General features: G+C 34.5%; 1 protein-coding gene across 1 annotated transcript; it reads right to left on the reverse strand.

The window, feature by feature from the left end:
- Nucleotides 1-1,701: 1,701 nt before the first annotated feature.
- Nucleotides 1,702-10,184, reverse strand: LOC131143972 (clp protease adapter protein ClpF, chloroplastic-like). The gene is made up of 5 exons (XM_058092324.1): nt 9,920-10,184; nt 4,956-5,068; nt 2,498-2,558; nt 2,178-2,232; nt 1,702-2,103 (listed from the first exon to the last, which is right to left on the reverse strand). The coding sequence occupies exons 1-5, from the start codon at nt 10,182-10,184 to the stop codon at nt 1,953-1,955; spliced, it is 645 nt and encodes a 214-aa protein (XP_057948307.1). The 3' UTR covers nt 1,702-1,952.
- Between the last annotated feature and the right edge of the window lie 3,757 nt (nt 10,185-13,941).

Consider the following 13,941-nt stretch of genomic DNA (forward strand, 5'->3'; position numbering starts at 1 on the left):
ATATTTTTATCATTTTTTGAAGAATTTAAAAGCTTTAAAAATAAAAATTCCTTTTCTACAATTAAATGGGCCATAATTATTTAAAATTTGAAATCTTTGATACTCAAAAGGATTTTTCTTTTGAAGAAGAGAAAAGGCAAATTTTCATACTAAAATGGGAACTTTTTGAAACAGGAGGACATGCATTGATAACCAATTAATTATATTAAATATATATATCTCAGTGAAAATCTTCTCCAATTTGAAAACATGCATGCACATTGAGATCTTAAAAAAGAAATATTTGATGGTACAAACAAAATATGACAAGAAATAGGAAAAATGATGGCTTATTATGGTATGCAAAAATGTATAAATTTTTTTTGGTAATGTCAATAATAAACCTGCCTTCAAAACTTCATACTACTAACTTTATATAAAGCACGAGACTCACACTCAAATCTCATACCAAATTCATTTTAGGGAGTGCGGGGAAGGAGAAAGAAAGAAAATGATTCTTGATGAAGTTTTGAAGTTTATTACATCTATGGTGGATGGTTTGCTGCTCTTGGGAGATTTCAACCGAAAAAGATTTTGTTTGAAGCCGAAAGATGAAAAGAAGAATTTTGTTTGTGGCAAGTCAATTAGTATTAGTTAGACATGTGATATATTACATTATTATTTTTCGTGTTTGTGTTGTTGAAAAATGAAAATAATATTGATCATGCTATGTACTTTATTAATGTGCTCTTCTAATGTCTTTAGCTTTTAATTTCTCGTGTAAGGTTTATAATGCTATGTAGCAGTTACATAAATCTATGTCCTGTGGTTGCAAAGAGTACAAGGGATTCTTGAACACCATTAATTCAGGTATCTAATTTTGATGTCTTTAAGAATTTTGATTTATATTTCATCAAATTCATGTAAATCACAATTCAAGTAAAATAAAACTCTTATTCCATGTTTGTGAGTTTGAAAATTTTGCTTTTTGAATTTGAATGCATGGATTTATGTAAAACATTATACAAAATTGTATTAAGTTTGATCCAAATTTTAGGTTTAGATTTTACTTTCAAACACAAGATAAATTTCAAATAATATACCAGCACTTGTTTAGATTCATAGATTAAATTGGAAATTTAGATTTCAAATTTGAATTTCAAAGTCTTTGATTTCAAACAAGTGGAATCTTTGATTTTAAACATCTAGGATGATGATGATGATGATGATGATGAAGTAAGGAATGTTGGGTCGTCTTTAATCCCAATAGTAGAAGCTGAATAAAAAGATGTTTTTCAGATTTTACACATTACTACTGTTCCAAAAGTAAATGAAAATGTTGTTTATTATTATTATTATTTGAAAATCTGGAAATAAAAAAAATAAAAACTATTTTTCAGAGCTGAGCTCAACAAACCCACAATTTTCTTCTTCTTCTTCTTCTTTTTAATTTTCTTGGCAGAATAGGCCCTAAATTACTTAATCAAATACTCAAGATCCTTGAATTTCCAGAGTCATGCTGCAATTCACTAGATAAAAAATTGTTTGGGAGTCGTGATCATATTTCAGAACTCCTAGATTTAGCCAAGATGGAACCCCCACTAGACAATTCAGCTTTGAGAATTCAAATTACAGTAGAACCAGGGAGCTTGAATTGCCAATAGTCTTTCTTCCTAATGATAACTGTGCAGTGAAGAAAAAGAATGTAAATACCCAATTGACAATGCAAGAATTGCCTACGTCACTGATCCATAAACATAACTCTTAACAAGACTAAACTGTCATTGCCAATAGCTTCAGCCCCAAAAAGTATGCTATGTACAAGAATCAGAATCATAAATAAGCCAAAGGGCCTCTGCCAATGCAGCTAGAATGTAGAAATGAATTGAGTTTTAGGTCGATGCTTCCTGGCACAAGAAGGTGCTCTCTGACACTTGAAAGTTAAAAGGGGCAGAAAATCAGGCATCATCCCTTTACGCATCTTCTCCGGTTCCCTCATCTTCTGAATCGGTGGGCACTTCATGCCGAGGCCTATTGAATTTTTCACGTAGCTGCTTAATTGGTATAAAATCTCCAGCTGCATCCATTCCATAGAATAGAAAGGAAGCATACGGATGATCAAACCTGCCCAGCATACGTTTCAGCACAGCCCGTGGTCAAAAGAAAATAGCTGGGATAACATTCTGTGTTTTTTTAACATATTTCTACTCACCATGTCAGGCTTTTCAGGGGCTAACAAATTCTCCTCAGCAACTGCAACACACGAATTCATTTTGCAATGTTCATCAGGCTGGCAGCAAGGACAAGAACAAAAAAAGGAACTTCCAGAACTGACCAATCCAAGATGGACAATGCAAAATATTTCTACACTTTGTATAGGTCATGTGTTATGCAAATACAAGTGCATATAGGCAAAATATTTCTGATATGAAATGTGAGGTAACACCCAGAGAATTACAGCCAGAGAGAACGAAAAGGGGAAAATCTCGTTAAGAGGTTCAAATTGCTGTCAAATTACCATAAGCCACTAGTAGATTAGGGTCTGCATGTACATCAACCAAGACCGGAAAAACCATGAACTAAATTTAGTTGGAGACCTACTTTTTTCACATGTGCCAGGTTCTTTACCTAGTTGATGAAATTATTTAACAAAAGCATCCAAATAATAGAATATGTATACTATGGCACTTGCGCGCCAGTAGACAAAAAAAAAAAAAAAAGCATCTCAAAGACATTGTGAGATAAGCCAATCAATGCCCACACTGTAAGATCAACAATTTAATAAAATAAATACTCACTTAAATGAGCTAAAAAAGTTAAATGTAGATTAATTGCTCCACCATCAAACCTACGGAAATCAATGTCCTTTCAAAACTGCACGAAGGCTATTAGTTTGTCATCCAATTAAAAGCACCAGTTTACTCATGTTTTCCTTAACCACGACATAATGTTTTGACCCTATTCAGAATTTTTTAATATCCTATGAATGAACCAAACATTATTGCTCAGTCTTGGAGAAGAAGTAACACAATCAGCATATGAAATGAGTGATAATGAGGTTGCTGACAATTGACACCTTTTCACATCAGTGAGTGTTGTCATCACCAATAATCATCAATGGGACAAACTCAATTCACTACAGTTATGTGTGTGATTCTCACACAGGGTAGGGACATCCAATTCAGAATGAGGCATCAATCAAAGCTTTCATTGTTTCTCAACCTACAAGATCAAAACATTGCAGTGCTGACACATAGAAGGCATTTGGTCATGCCCCATGATTTAAGGTTAATCTCATAATGGAACCACCATGTTTAGTTTCACCTCAATAATCCTATGTGGTGGTGATCTCGTGATTCTCGCCTCACCCCAATGAAAAGATAAATGCCCAAACTAGTTATCTTTGTCCTCTTGAGGAGAGTTATCCAAGACCACCCTAAAACACTGATAATGGAGAAATGTTTTTGAACAATTTTATCCCCACTCAAATATATGTCTAGGGAAACAAATGGTGACTTTTTCCTCTCAATGTCCAATACTGCTGAACTATTGTTGAATGACTAGATGTTGATTTAGATCTAGTTCAATTGGAATGAAATGTCAAGTTTTGACTGTTATTTCTTGCTCATTGAGATGGAAAGACAACTTTGCATTTATAGTTTGTTATTGTAATTATCTAGGGGGGGAAATAATGATTTGAGTCCCTCAGTGTCCAGTCTTGCTGGATTGTTTTGAACGATTAGATGTTGATTTAGATATTGTTGAATTGGAATGGGATGTAAGTTTTGATTGTTATGTCTTCTCCACTGAGATGGAAAGACAACTTCTGCATTTCTAGCTTCTTTTTGTATTAATCTATTTTGAGTGTTACTATAGATTGAACTTCTATGTTGAAAAGATTATAAGCTTCTTCCTAAAAAAACAAAAATGGGGCATTTTCTTACAATTTTGAGGGTAGTTTAGGCACTGCATGGTGATAGTATATTCCTACGGCATGACCAAACAGATTACTCACAAATGCCTAGGGATATTTTATCACAGAAAAATCGCACACCAATCAGGGTGTTAGATCACCAGGAATCATGACAGCATGGGACAAAATTACACAGATCAGATCACTGCAGAGATTCCATTTGGATCACCACACGCCCCCACAGTGTTAGAAGTATAGATCATCACATGGCTGTTGAGGGCTACTTTCATGGTCAACAAATGGATGAACAGAAGGCTGGGCTTGCACAACCTATTTGCTTGTATTCTAGAAAGTTGAATAGGAAGTTGCTCAAACTAGACACATCTGTCCTCAAATTCCGTTTGTATTCACAACATTTGAGGGCACAAACTTTTTCATTAAAATGGATTCATAACTGTTGAAGCTTGATATACATTGTCGGCCTAGAACTAAAAAGCTTAAAGCTTTTAGGTACTATTGAAGTATTGAGTAAAACTAAAGACCTAATCACCATGAGGTCTCTGCCTCTATTTATAATATGTCAAGTAAATACCAATGATTATAATGTCCTTACTAACTCACACTTACTAACATAAAACTAGCACACACTAATAATTCTAAATGACCCAAATAACGATTAACACACGCCCTCAAGATGGAGCATGGATATCATATGCCCCTAACTTGTTACAAATGAATTTAACACGAGCGTCCCTAAAGGCTTTAGTAGTAAATCAGCAGCTGCAAATTAGACTTGACATGAGTGGTTGGTTGTAATGATCTTTTTCTGCACAAATAAAGGAGGTAAGGAGCAGGTCCAACACAATCTCACAAAGTGCATCATATTTTTTTTCTCTTTTGATAGAAAAGGAAGAAATGTTACTAAAGAAGAAAATTGTACATAAAAAAGGAGCACCATAAAGTGCATCACGATGATTATCCCACGAACCAAAAATGATACTGATATGAAGTTTCTTTTCCTTTACGGAGAAAATATTGAAGCCAAACATAGGGCAAACTAAACCTGATAAAATGGCTGACTTGAACCACGAGACAACTTTTCAACATGTGCAGTTTCCATCCATGAACTTGATTGGCAGCATACGGGATCCATTCCACAAATCACAGCCCGGTAACCTGAATTCATGACATTAGTTATCTATAACTTAAAAAACAACCTAATATTCTCATAAAATTCCACACTAGGTTACTGAGGGCAACCCTTGACCCAACAGCAAGGATGTTACACTCAAAACAGGTTCAAGTTACAGAAGTAGCCTCGCCATATGTGGAGGTAACTACATACATCATGTCCTCCCCCTACTGTTTGGAGTCTTGGGCACTACATGTTGCATTTGTTTTTTTAAACTCTAAGCTATGTGGATCAAAGAACCAGCCAGACTAAAGGAATCCTTAAAACTATGGGAAATCGCAAACCAGCACTAGGCAGGAGCTTTGTGCACCAGGCTGCCCTTTATTACTTTATGATTATTAAAAAAAAAAAAATACTTGCACATGAGCTCATACACCCTGGTGGGATATTGAAGTGAAATCCAACTATAACCCACAATGAATAAGGCAAAATAATGTCTACTATCAAGGGCTCGATTCATTATCCTCAGTCAAAACAAAGCGCAGCATGTGAATTGCGGGAGGATTCTAACAGGGACAAACCTTCATGTGAATTGTTCAGAGCTTACAGGGTATAGCTGCAACCAGATCGGGTCATTCCACCTATCTCACTGAAGTACTTTAATTTAAAATATTGTTCCTTTTAGCAACAAGTACTAAAAGTTAAAAGCAGCATTTTGTAATGCTATTAAATAAGCAATGATTTGATCAATAATATTTTCACAATTTAGTAGTAGTAGTAGTAGTAGTAGAAATTGCAGTAGTATTAGTAATGATAATGATATAATAATATCTACACAAGAAACATTAGTTTCATGGGGGAAAGCAAGTGACATGACATGCAGAAACATTTTACCACAAGAAACCATCTGTTTTTTGGATTTCAAATTACAAAACAGGTTTACCACAAGGCAAGTGCTGAATTAAGAAATCAGGGGGCAGTTATGGACTGCGAAGAAAATCTCAATTGGTTATCTGTCCTTGGGAATTCAAAATCAGAAGATGAGTCAAAGATGGCCTGGTCATCCGCACCATACTACACATGAAAGATGAACAATGCACAGCTGTTTGCAGAAAACCCCAAAATCTAGAAGTATTATCACGTCAAGCTGCCACAGATATCCAATGTAGATGTCCAAAAATTAAAAGATTTGAATTCTCAGAAAGCTGATCATGTGTAAAACCATTTCACAACATTTTAAGGCTTGCTAGCCTAATTTCCCAATTTTGGTAATATATAAAGCTTATCTCTTACCAATAATAATAATAATAATAATAACAACAACAACAACAACATATTAGCATGTTGTAATATAATATAATATACATACATACACATATTCAAAATTGTAATAACTATTGTGGAATTAAATTTATGAGTCATACAATGAAACTGTAGAAATGGTAGTTGAACAAAGATTAAGGTTAGAAACGAGGGTCTCAAAAAGTCAATTTGGTTGTATGCCTGGAAATCTACTATAAAAGCTATATATCTTTTAAGGAGTTTAAGGAAGAGAAGACGAACTTGCATATCATTTTTATTGACCAAGAGAAAGCATATGATAGGGTGCCTTGGGAAGTTCTATGGTGGGTTCTTAAAAAAAAAAAAAAAAAAACGGCAACTATATGAAGTAGGTATAGTGACGTCATTAGGGATATGTACGATGGAATAATGACTAGCTTCAAGACTACAAGTGAAAAGGCTAGGGAGTTTCCACTCACAATAGGTATATGTAAGGGATCTGCTTTGAACCCCTATCTTTTTGCCCTAGTGATGGATGAACTTACTAAGAGTATCCAAAATGAGATTCCATGGTGTATGTTGTTTGCAAATATTGTCTTGATTGATGAAGCTAGGGGTGGAGTAGAATTTATGTTAGAAATTATAGAGAGAAGCTTTAGATTCTAGAAGATTTAGGATAAGTAGAAATAAGATAGAATACATAAAATGTAATTTCAATTGTAGTAGGAAGAATATTGGAGAAAAGATTAAATTTAATGGTCAAGAAATCAATAGTACTAGTATATTTCAATACCTTGAATTTTTATGTAAACTAAAGGGGAAATTGAAGAAGATGCAATACATAGAGTTAAAGTAGGTTCGGTAAAGAAGTGTTTCATGTGTGTTTTGTGATTGATGAATACCCTTATAGTTAGAAGGGAAGTTCTATAGCACGGCTATAAGAACAGCTATGATATATGAATAAGAATGTTGGGCAACTAAGAAACAACATATCCAAAAAGTAAAAGTTGTTGAGATGAGAATGCTAAGGTGGATGAGTGACATAACATTAAAAGATAAATTAAGGAATGAAAATATTTGCAATTAAATTAGGCATAGCTCCCATAGAAAATAAGATAAAAAGAGGGGCGAATCAAATGGTTTGTGTTTGCCTCAAGGTTTCATTAACTTGTTTTTTATGATAACAAACTATTGTGTACTAATGGCTTTGTGCTTAAGTTGTTTTTTAACAAGATTAAGCCATTGAAGTTGAAAATTTGAGAGAAATTTGGAAGTTAAAATCTTATTTATTTTTATTTTGTTCTCTTAATTGAATTTTTTTTTTATTGTAAAGCTGTAAGACTATTAAAGACATGATACTAATGAACTAAAACTATAAAAATGAGAAACAAAGAAGACTGAACTAGGCTTTGCAGTCGAAGACGGTCAACCAGACCATAAGGGGTGATCGACCAATCAAGGCAGAAGCTAGAGGTGGCCAACCAACCCTTGAAGGCAGTCGATTGGGTCACCTAGTTTTGCCTACAACCATCTATTTTTTCTCTCTCACAGCCACCAAGTGGTCGACCAGCCTTACCAAAAAACTTGCATAACGGACAAAAAACGGCTAGTTTTAATATAATCTCTATACATATGCCCTCTAAAGCCAAACTCTTTATTCTCTCTTAATCATTCTTGTGCCTCCATTTGCTTACTTTTGAGACAAACACCAAAACTATAGTGCCATCACTTGCATATTGTTTACGAGTTTCTTTTGTTCGCTTCAAATTTGTAAATCATTTCTTATGAGAAAATTTGTTTTGTGATCCTTCTTTTAACTTGGTGTCCTTGCCTCTGTCAAAGCAAGGTGCGATTGATTTCCTTGGTCTCTGGAAAACAAGGGGTGCAATTGGTGACCTTGCCGCTATGAAAGGAAGGAGATTAGAGGAACCTCAAAGTGGTTGGCCTTGAAAAGTGGGCATAGGCAAGGATAGCCGAACCACTATAAAAAGCATTTGCATCTCTCTTCCCTTCTCTCCTTTGATTTTATTGCTTTAAATTTGTGTATTTGCTTGATTTATGTAAATTGTTTTAAATTGTGTAATCAAGCACATTAATTTTATTAAACCCAATTCACTCCTCCCCCACCCCCCTTCTCTTGGGTTGCCACTTGGGCCAATAGCTTGGCCATATGCAATGTAGTCTAAATAGTGCACCAGTGAGAAGTGAGCTAATTACACTGAGGTACAATAGAAATGGTAGGGGTAAACCTAAAATAACTTAGAATGAGATAGTGAGTAAGGATTTAAGAACCCTGAATTTGTCGGAGGGAATCGTCCATGGTCAGCAAATTGACGAAAAATGATTCACGTAGTCGACCCCTCTCATGGGGCCCAAGGGTTGATTTGTCGTTGTTGTTTATATACACACATATATTAAATCCATTTAGTTTAAAAGTATAATATCATGATATTGTATTACGTTGCTTTAGTATAATAATATTATGTGGCATGTATCCAATTATGTTATCGTACTCAAATGTAATAACATTATATTAAAATTCCACGACATAATATCGTGTAAACATATATAGTAATGATCATGTGTTATTATAATATTCTAAACATATAACATAACAATATTAAACACTATTTATTTTAGTATCATAACAGTATGCTATTGTATTAATATTAAAGTATCATAATATGTTATAATATTTTAATTAATTATGTTGTCATATTTTAATATAATAATATTAATAATACATCCTCTTCCACTACTACAATAATTTTTTACAAAAATCACAATGGTGTGATAATAATTATGACACATTAAAACACATTATTATATCATATTTTAAAATTTAAATATAATAATATACATACTATGTAATTTTAATATTATGTACTATATAATAATACAAGTGCATTGCAATATGATGTATATATATATAACATATTGTTATATTATTGCATGATATAGGTATATATTGTTGAACCTCTTGGAAAAGGGCATAAGCAAACCAAACGCTACTTATTTATTGCAAGTACAAAGTGATAAATGATGCAAGGATTTTTTTATTAGTGAAATACCAAACTGAGGCTAAAGCACTACATAAATAGAACAAACATGTCATAATCAAAGTGTCAAAGTCCTAATTATATTCACATATGCTTGTTTCATTTATCTTTTGGTGATTTTTAGTGGGTTGAATTCATTTTCCTTGTAAGGGATTGAAAATCCACCTCGATTGGAATTCTGGAAACCTCTTGAATAAGTTCATAAGCATCTAATACAAAAATGAAAAAACAGTAAAAAGTAAACACACGTCACATGGTAAACCATAACACCTCCTGGCAACATGTGTTTAGCAAGGGAAGCAAGTAGGGTGAACACATTACAACAGATAGTGAGTTTTACAAGATTGATGAACACTTTCCCTCCCAAACTTTCTAAGTGATTCCTACTCTTAGCAAAAACATCATTTTGACCAAGGAGACATACTTCCCCTTTTCACTAAGGTATTATTCATTTATCCTACTCAAAGAACAAAACTCACAATAGTATTTACATTTGTGGTTACCCGTCCAATGTGCACAAGACAAGAGGTCATAAGCAAGCATAAGGCCCTAAACAAGCTAAGCTCGTAACATTCTCCCCCACTGTGTAGTCAACATCCTCATAAACTTCGACACCAGGTACTCTTCGACTTTGTCCACAAATGGTTACATCTCTTCCCCTTACATCTTCATATTCGAGGCCCTCCCATTTCACTGAGAACTCGTGTTGTTTTCCCCTTAAGGATGTGAACTCTCTCTTTGCAAGGATCTCATCCACTTCTCCCCTTTCAAGTTGCAAGGTCTTCAATGGTGCTCTCATTAACTTGAGTCGGACCCTCATTGTCAACGATGGCTGGCTTGAGGACGTGAAACACAAGGTGCACTAACAAGACCCTAGGGTTTTATCATAGAGAAATTGGGGAAATAGAGAGAATGGAAAATAGAAAGCGAAAATAGGGTTGATCACTTTGAGGGGATCTGCCTCCAAATCAGCCAAAGGCTATGAATTATATTATTACTTGCATGAATACATACATACACACATACATACATGTCAACGGAACAGCAAACAAAAACGCAAAAGATTTCTTTCCTTACTTTAGCCCACATTTATTTTTTATATTTCAATTCATTCTTTTGTAAAATTAGCATATATTTAGTTTACATGTATAGGGCTTGACAGATTATAGTTTACTTGTATAGTTATATAATATACAGAACTCAAGGCTAATTCATTCGGCCATTCATAACATGGTATTAGAGCCAGCCGACTGCTAGGTTTTTTTTTTCCCTTTTGACTTTTTTTGTCTTCTCGATTTCGCGGCTGTTGTGGTTTTGTTTTCTCTTCTGGAATTTTTCTCAATTCTTTTGGTACTTCTGCAGCTTCATGGCTATTGGCACAGCAAGTTTTTGGGTTGCCATTTATTCCTCCAGTTTATGTCCTTGTGATTCTCGGCAAGCAGGCACAACAGGTTTCAACTTTGCCACTTATTTCTCCAGTTTCTGTTGCTGTTTGTGACTCTTGGCAAGCAGGCTTGTGACTTTTGGCAAGCAGGCACAGCAAGTTTTTCGTTTGCCACTTATTTCTCTAGTTTCTATTGCTGTTTGTGACCTTTGACAAGTAGGCAACAACTTTCTTTTGCTGTTTTTTGGCACTTATCTTCTCGGCACAGCAAGTTTTCGGTTCAAGATTTAATTTTTAGTGCAGTTTTTTGGTTCAAGATTTAATTTTTTAGTGCAGGAAGGTCGTTCCTCTTTGTACCTATGTTGTTTATTTTGAGCTTCTAGATTTTCTGGTGGTCTATTTCTTTCGGTAGAGTCTTTTTTTTTTTTTTTAGGCTTCTCAATTTTCTCCATTATCTTCTCGGCACAGCCAAGTTTACGGGCAATAATTATTCTACATGGGCTTTTCAGTTTGAACTTTTCCTAAAGGGACAAGATCTTTGGGGTCATATTGATGGCACAGATTGTGCACCCAATCCTGATAAATCCAAGGAGTCCGCAGCTTGTCCTTCATGGGCTGTTCTTGTTGTTCAGATTATGTCTTAGCTTCTTGGCTCGGTTGAGCCATATATTGTCCCCAACTAGTGGCCTTATTGCACCACTCAATCCATGTGTACTTATTTAAAAACAGTATATCATCAAGATAACGGTGCCCGTCGTTTTTAGTTAGAGCATGCGATTGCCATGTTTCAACATGACAATCGTTCCATCTAAGACTATTATTCGGGGTTTCTAACTCTTTGGAATGAATATTCAGATCTGGTTACTGCGGATGTTCTTGTGGCTTCTCTTCTCATTATTCAACATCTTCACGAGACTAGTCGTCGTGATCACTTTCTTATGAAACTTCGCCCCATGAATGAATCCGTTCGCTCATCTCTTCTAAATCACTCTCCTGTTCCTTCTCTGGATGTTTGTTTTGGTGAGTTACTTCGTGAAGAACAATGGCTCAGTACTCAAGTTACTTTGGCACAATCTCATGGTAGTTTCAGGTCTGTCCTTGTCCCTTATGCTGCTCTACTACGAGGACCGCCTACGCATTCTAGCACTTTGTAGTTTTTTTGCTACAAAGAATTTGGACATATCGCTGCTAATTGTTCCAAAAAATTCTGCTCTTATTGCAAGAAGAAGGGTCACATTATCAAAGAATGTCGTATCCGCCCACAGAATCATGCTTTTGTTGTTTGTTTTATTAAAAAATTGTAATCACCTGGTATTACAGAAAATGATTAGTTTTTCAGTTTATTTTTTCAGTTGAGTTTTGTAGTTCTGTTCTAGTTTTTCTTCTTCTGTTTTTCATTTCTTCTTCTTCCTCTGGATATAGATATATATATATATATATATAGATATATATATATATATATATATATATCAGAGGTCTCAGCTGTACGTTGACACACATTGTATAAGAGAGAAAGATTTCTTTTCTTGCTTAACTGCTGCTATATTCTATTACATGGTATCAGAGCAGAAAGATTGAGAAGGTCCACTGCAATGTCTACTTCATCCTTTTCAACGAGCAATATGAATGAAGAAAGTAATCCATACCACTTACAGAGTGGTGATTCACCAGGCACAATACTGGTTTCGAATGTCCTCACTGGGGAAAATTATCACACATGGAGTAGATCCATGATGATGGCTTTGAAGGCGAAGAACAAGATTGGGTTTGTAAATGGAACAATTGCCAGACCATCCTCAATAGATGCTTCGAATGCTATGTGGGAAAGATGTAATAATATGGTATCTTCTTGGATCATTAATTCAGTATCAAGAGAAATTGGGGCTAGCATTATTTGATCTCAAGAATAGATTTACACAAGGAAATGGACCAAGGATTTTTCAACTTCAAAAGGATTTATCTAGTTTAGTTCAAGAAAATATTTCGGTAAGAGATTACTATACGAAATTTAAATCTTTATGGGATGAATTGGCTGCTTATAATAAGATTCCTACTTGTTCTTGTGGTGTTCTAAGAACATGCACTTGTGATGCTATTCGGGAATTCTTGAAATATCAAGATGAGCAATATGTTATTTAGTTTTTGATGGGATTAAATGAAAGTTTTTCACATATTAGAGGACAGATTTTGATGATGGATTCTCTACCAAAAATAAACAAAGTTTTGTCTTTAATAGTTCAAGAAGAGAAACAGCGAGAGATCTGCAAATCTGGTGTAATTGATACAGTTGCCTTTATGAGCAAAATACCAGAATCAAATTTTTCAGGCCACAAAACTACTTCTGGTAATCATTTTTCTGAAAATCAGCAATAGCAGCAGAGGAGAGCAAAATTATTTTGCACTCATTGTGGATTGAATAATCATACTGTTGATAAATGCTACAAAATACATTGGTATCCTCTAGGTTATAAATTCACCAATTCTCGACAGAAGGGAAAGTTTTCATCAGTTAATCAAGTCACAAGCCATCCTATTGATGCAAATTTTGAACCTTATAACAAACTGCCTTTTTCTCAAGAAGACTATCAGAAATTGTTAGCTTTAATCCACTCACAATCTAATGAAACCATCAATCATCAAGCAGCTAATGTTGTTTCTAACATTCTTCAACAAAATACCCAAGGTATGATACTTTCAAGTTTTCCTTCAAGTTGTTCAGTATCCTCATCAACATCCCAACATCTTTGGATCGTAGACACTGGTGCTACAGATCATATTATTCATTCAACTGATACGTTTACCTCTATTACAAAATCTTTAGACACTATTGTCATGCTTCCAAATGGATATACTGTTCCAGTCACTCATATTGGCACAGTTCAATTGTCTGAAAATTTAATTCTCAAAGATGTACTTTGTGTACCATATTTTTCATATAATTTACTTTCAGTTAGTAAACTTACTTCATCTCAAAAATGCAATTTTATTTTCTTACCTGATGTTTGTTTTATTCAGGAATTTACCCCATGGAGGATGATTGGGATTGCTAGAAAATCTGCTGGGTTATATATTTTGCAACAATTGGCTGTTCATGCTGTTAGTTCTTCACCAAAATCAACCATTGTACATTCTGTCACAAACTCCAAAATCTGGCACAACAGATTAGGGCATCCTTCCTTGTCTTGTTTGAATT

The sequence above is a fragment of the Malania oleifera genome, chromosome 12 (assembly GCF_029873635.1).
Source record: "Malania oleifera isolate guangnan ecotype guangnan chromosome 12, ASM2987363v1, whole genome shotgun sequence".
Classification (NCBI taxonomy): Eukaryota; Viridiplantae; Streptophyta; class Magnoliopsida; order Santalales; family Ximeniaceae; genus Malania; species Malania oleifera.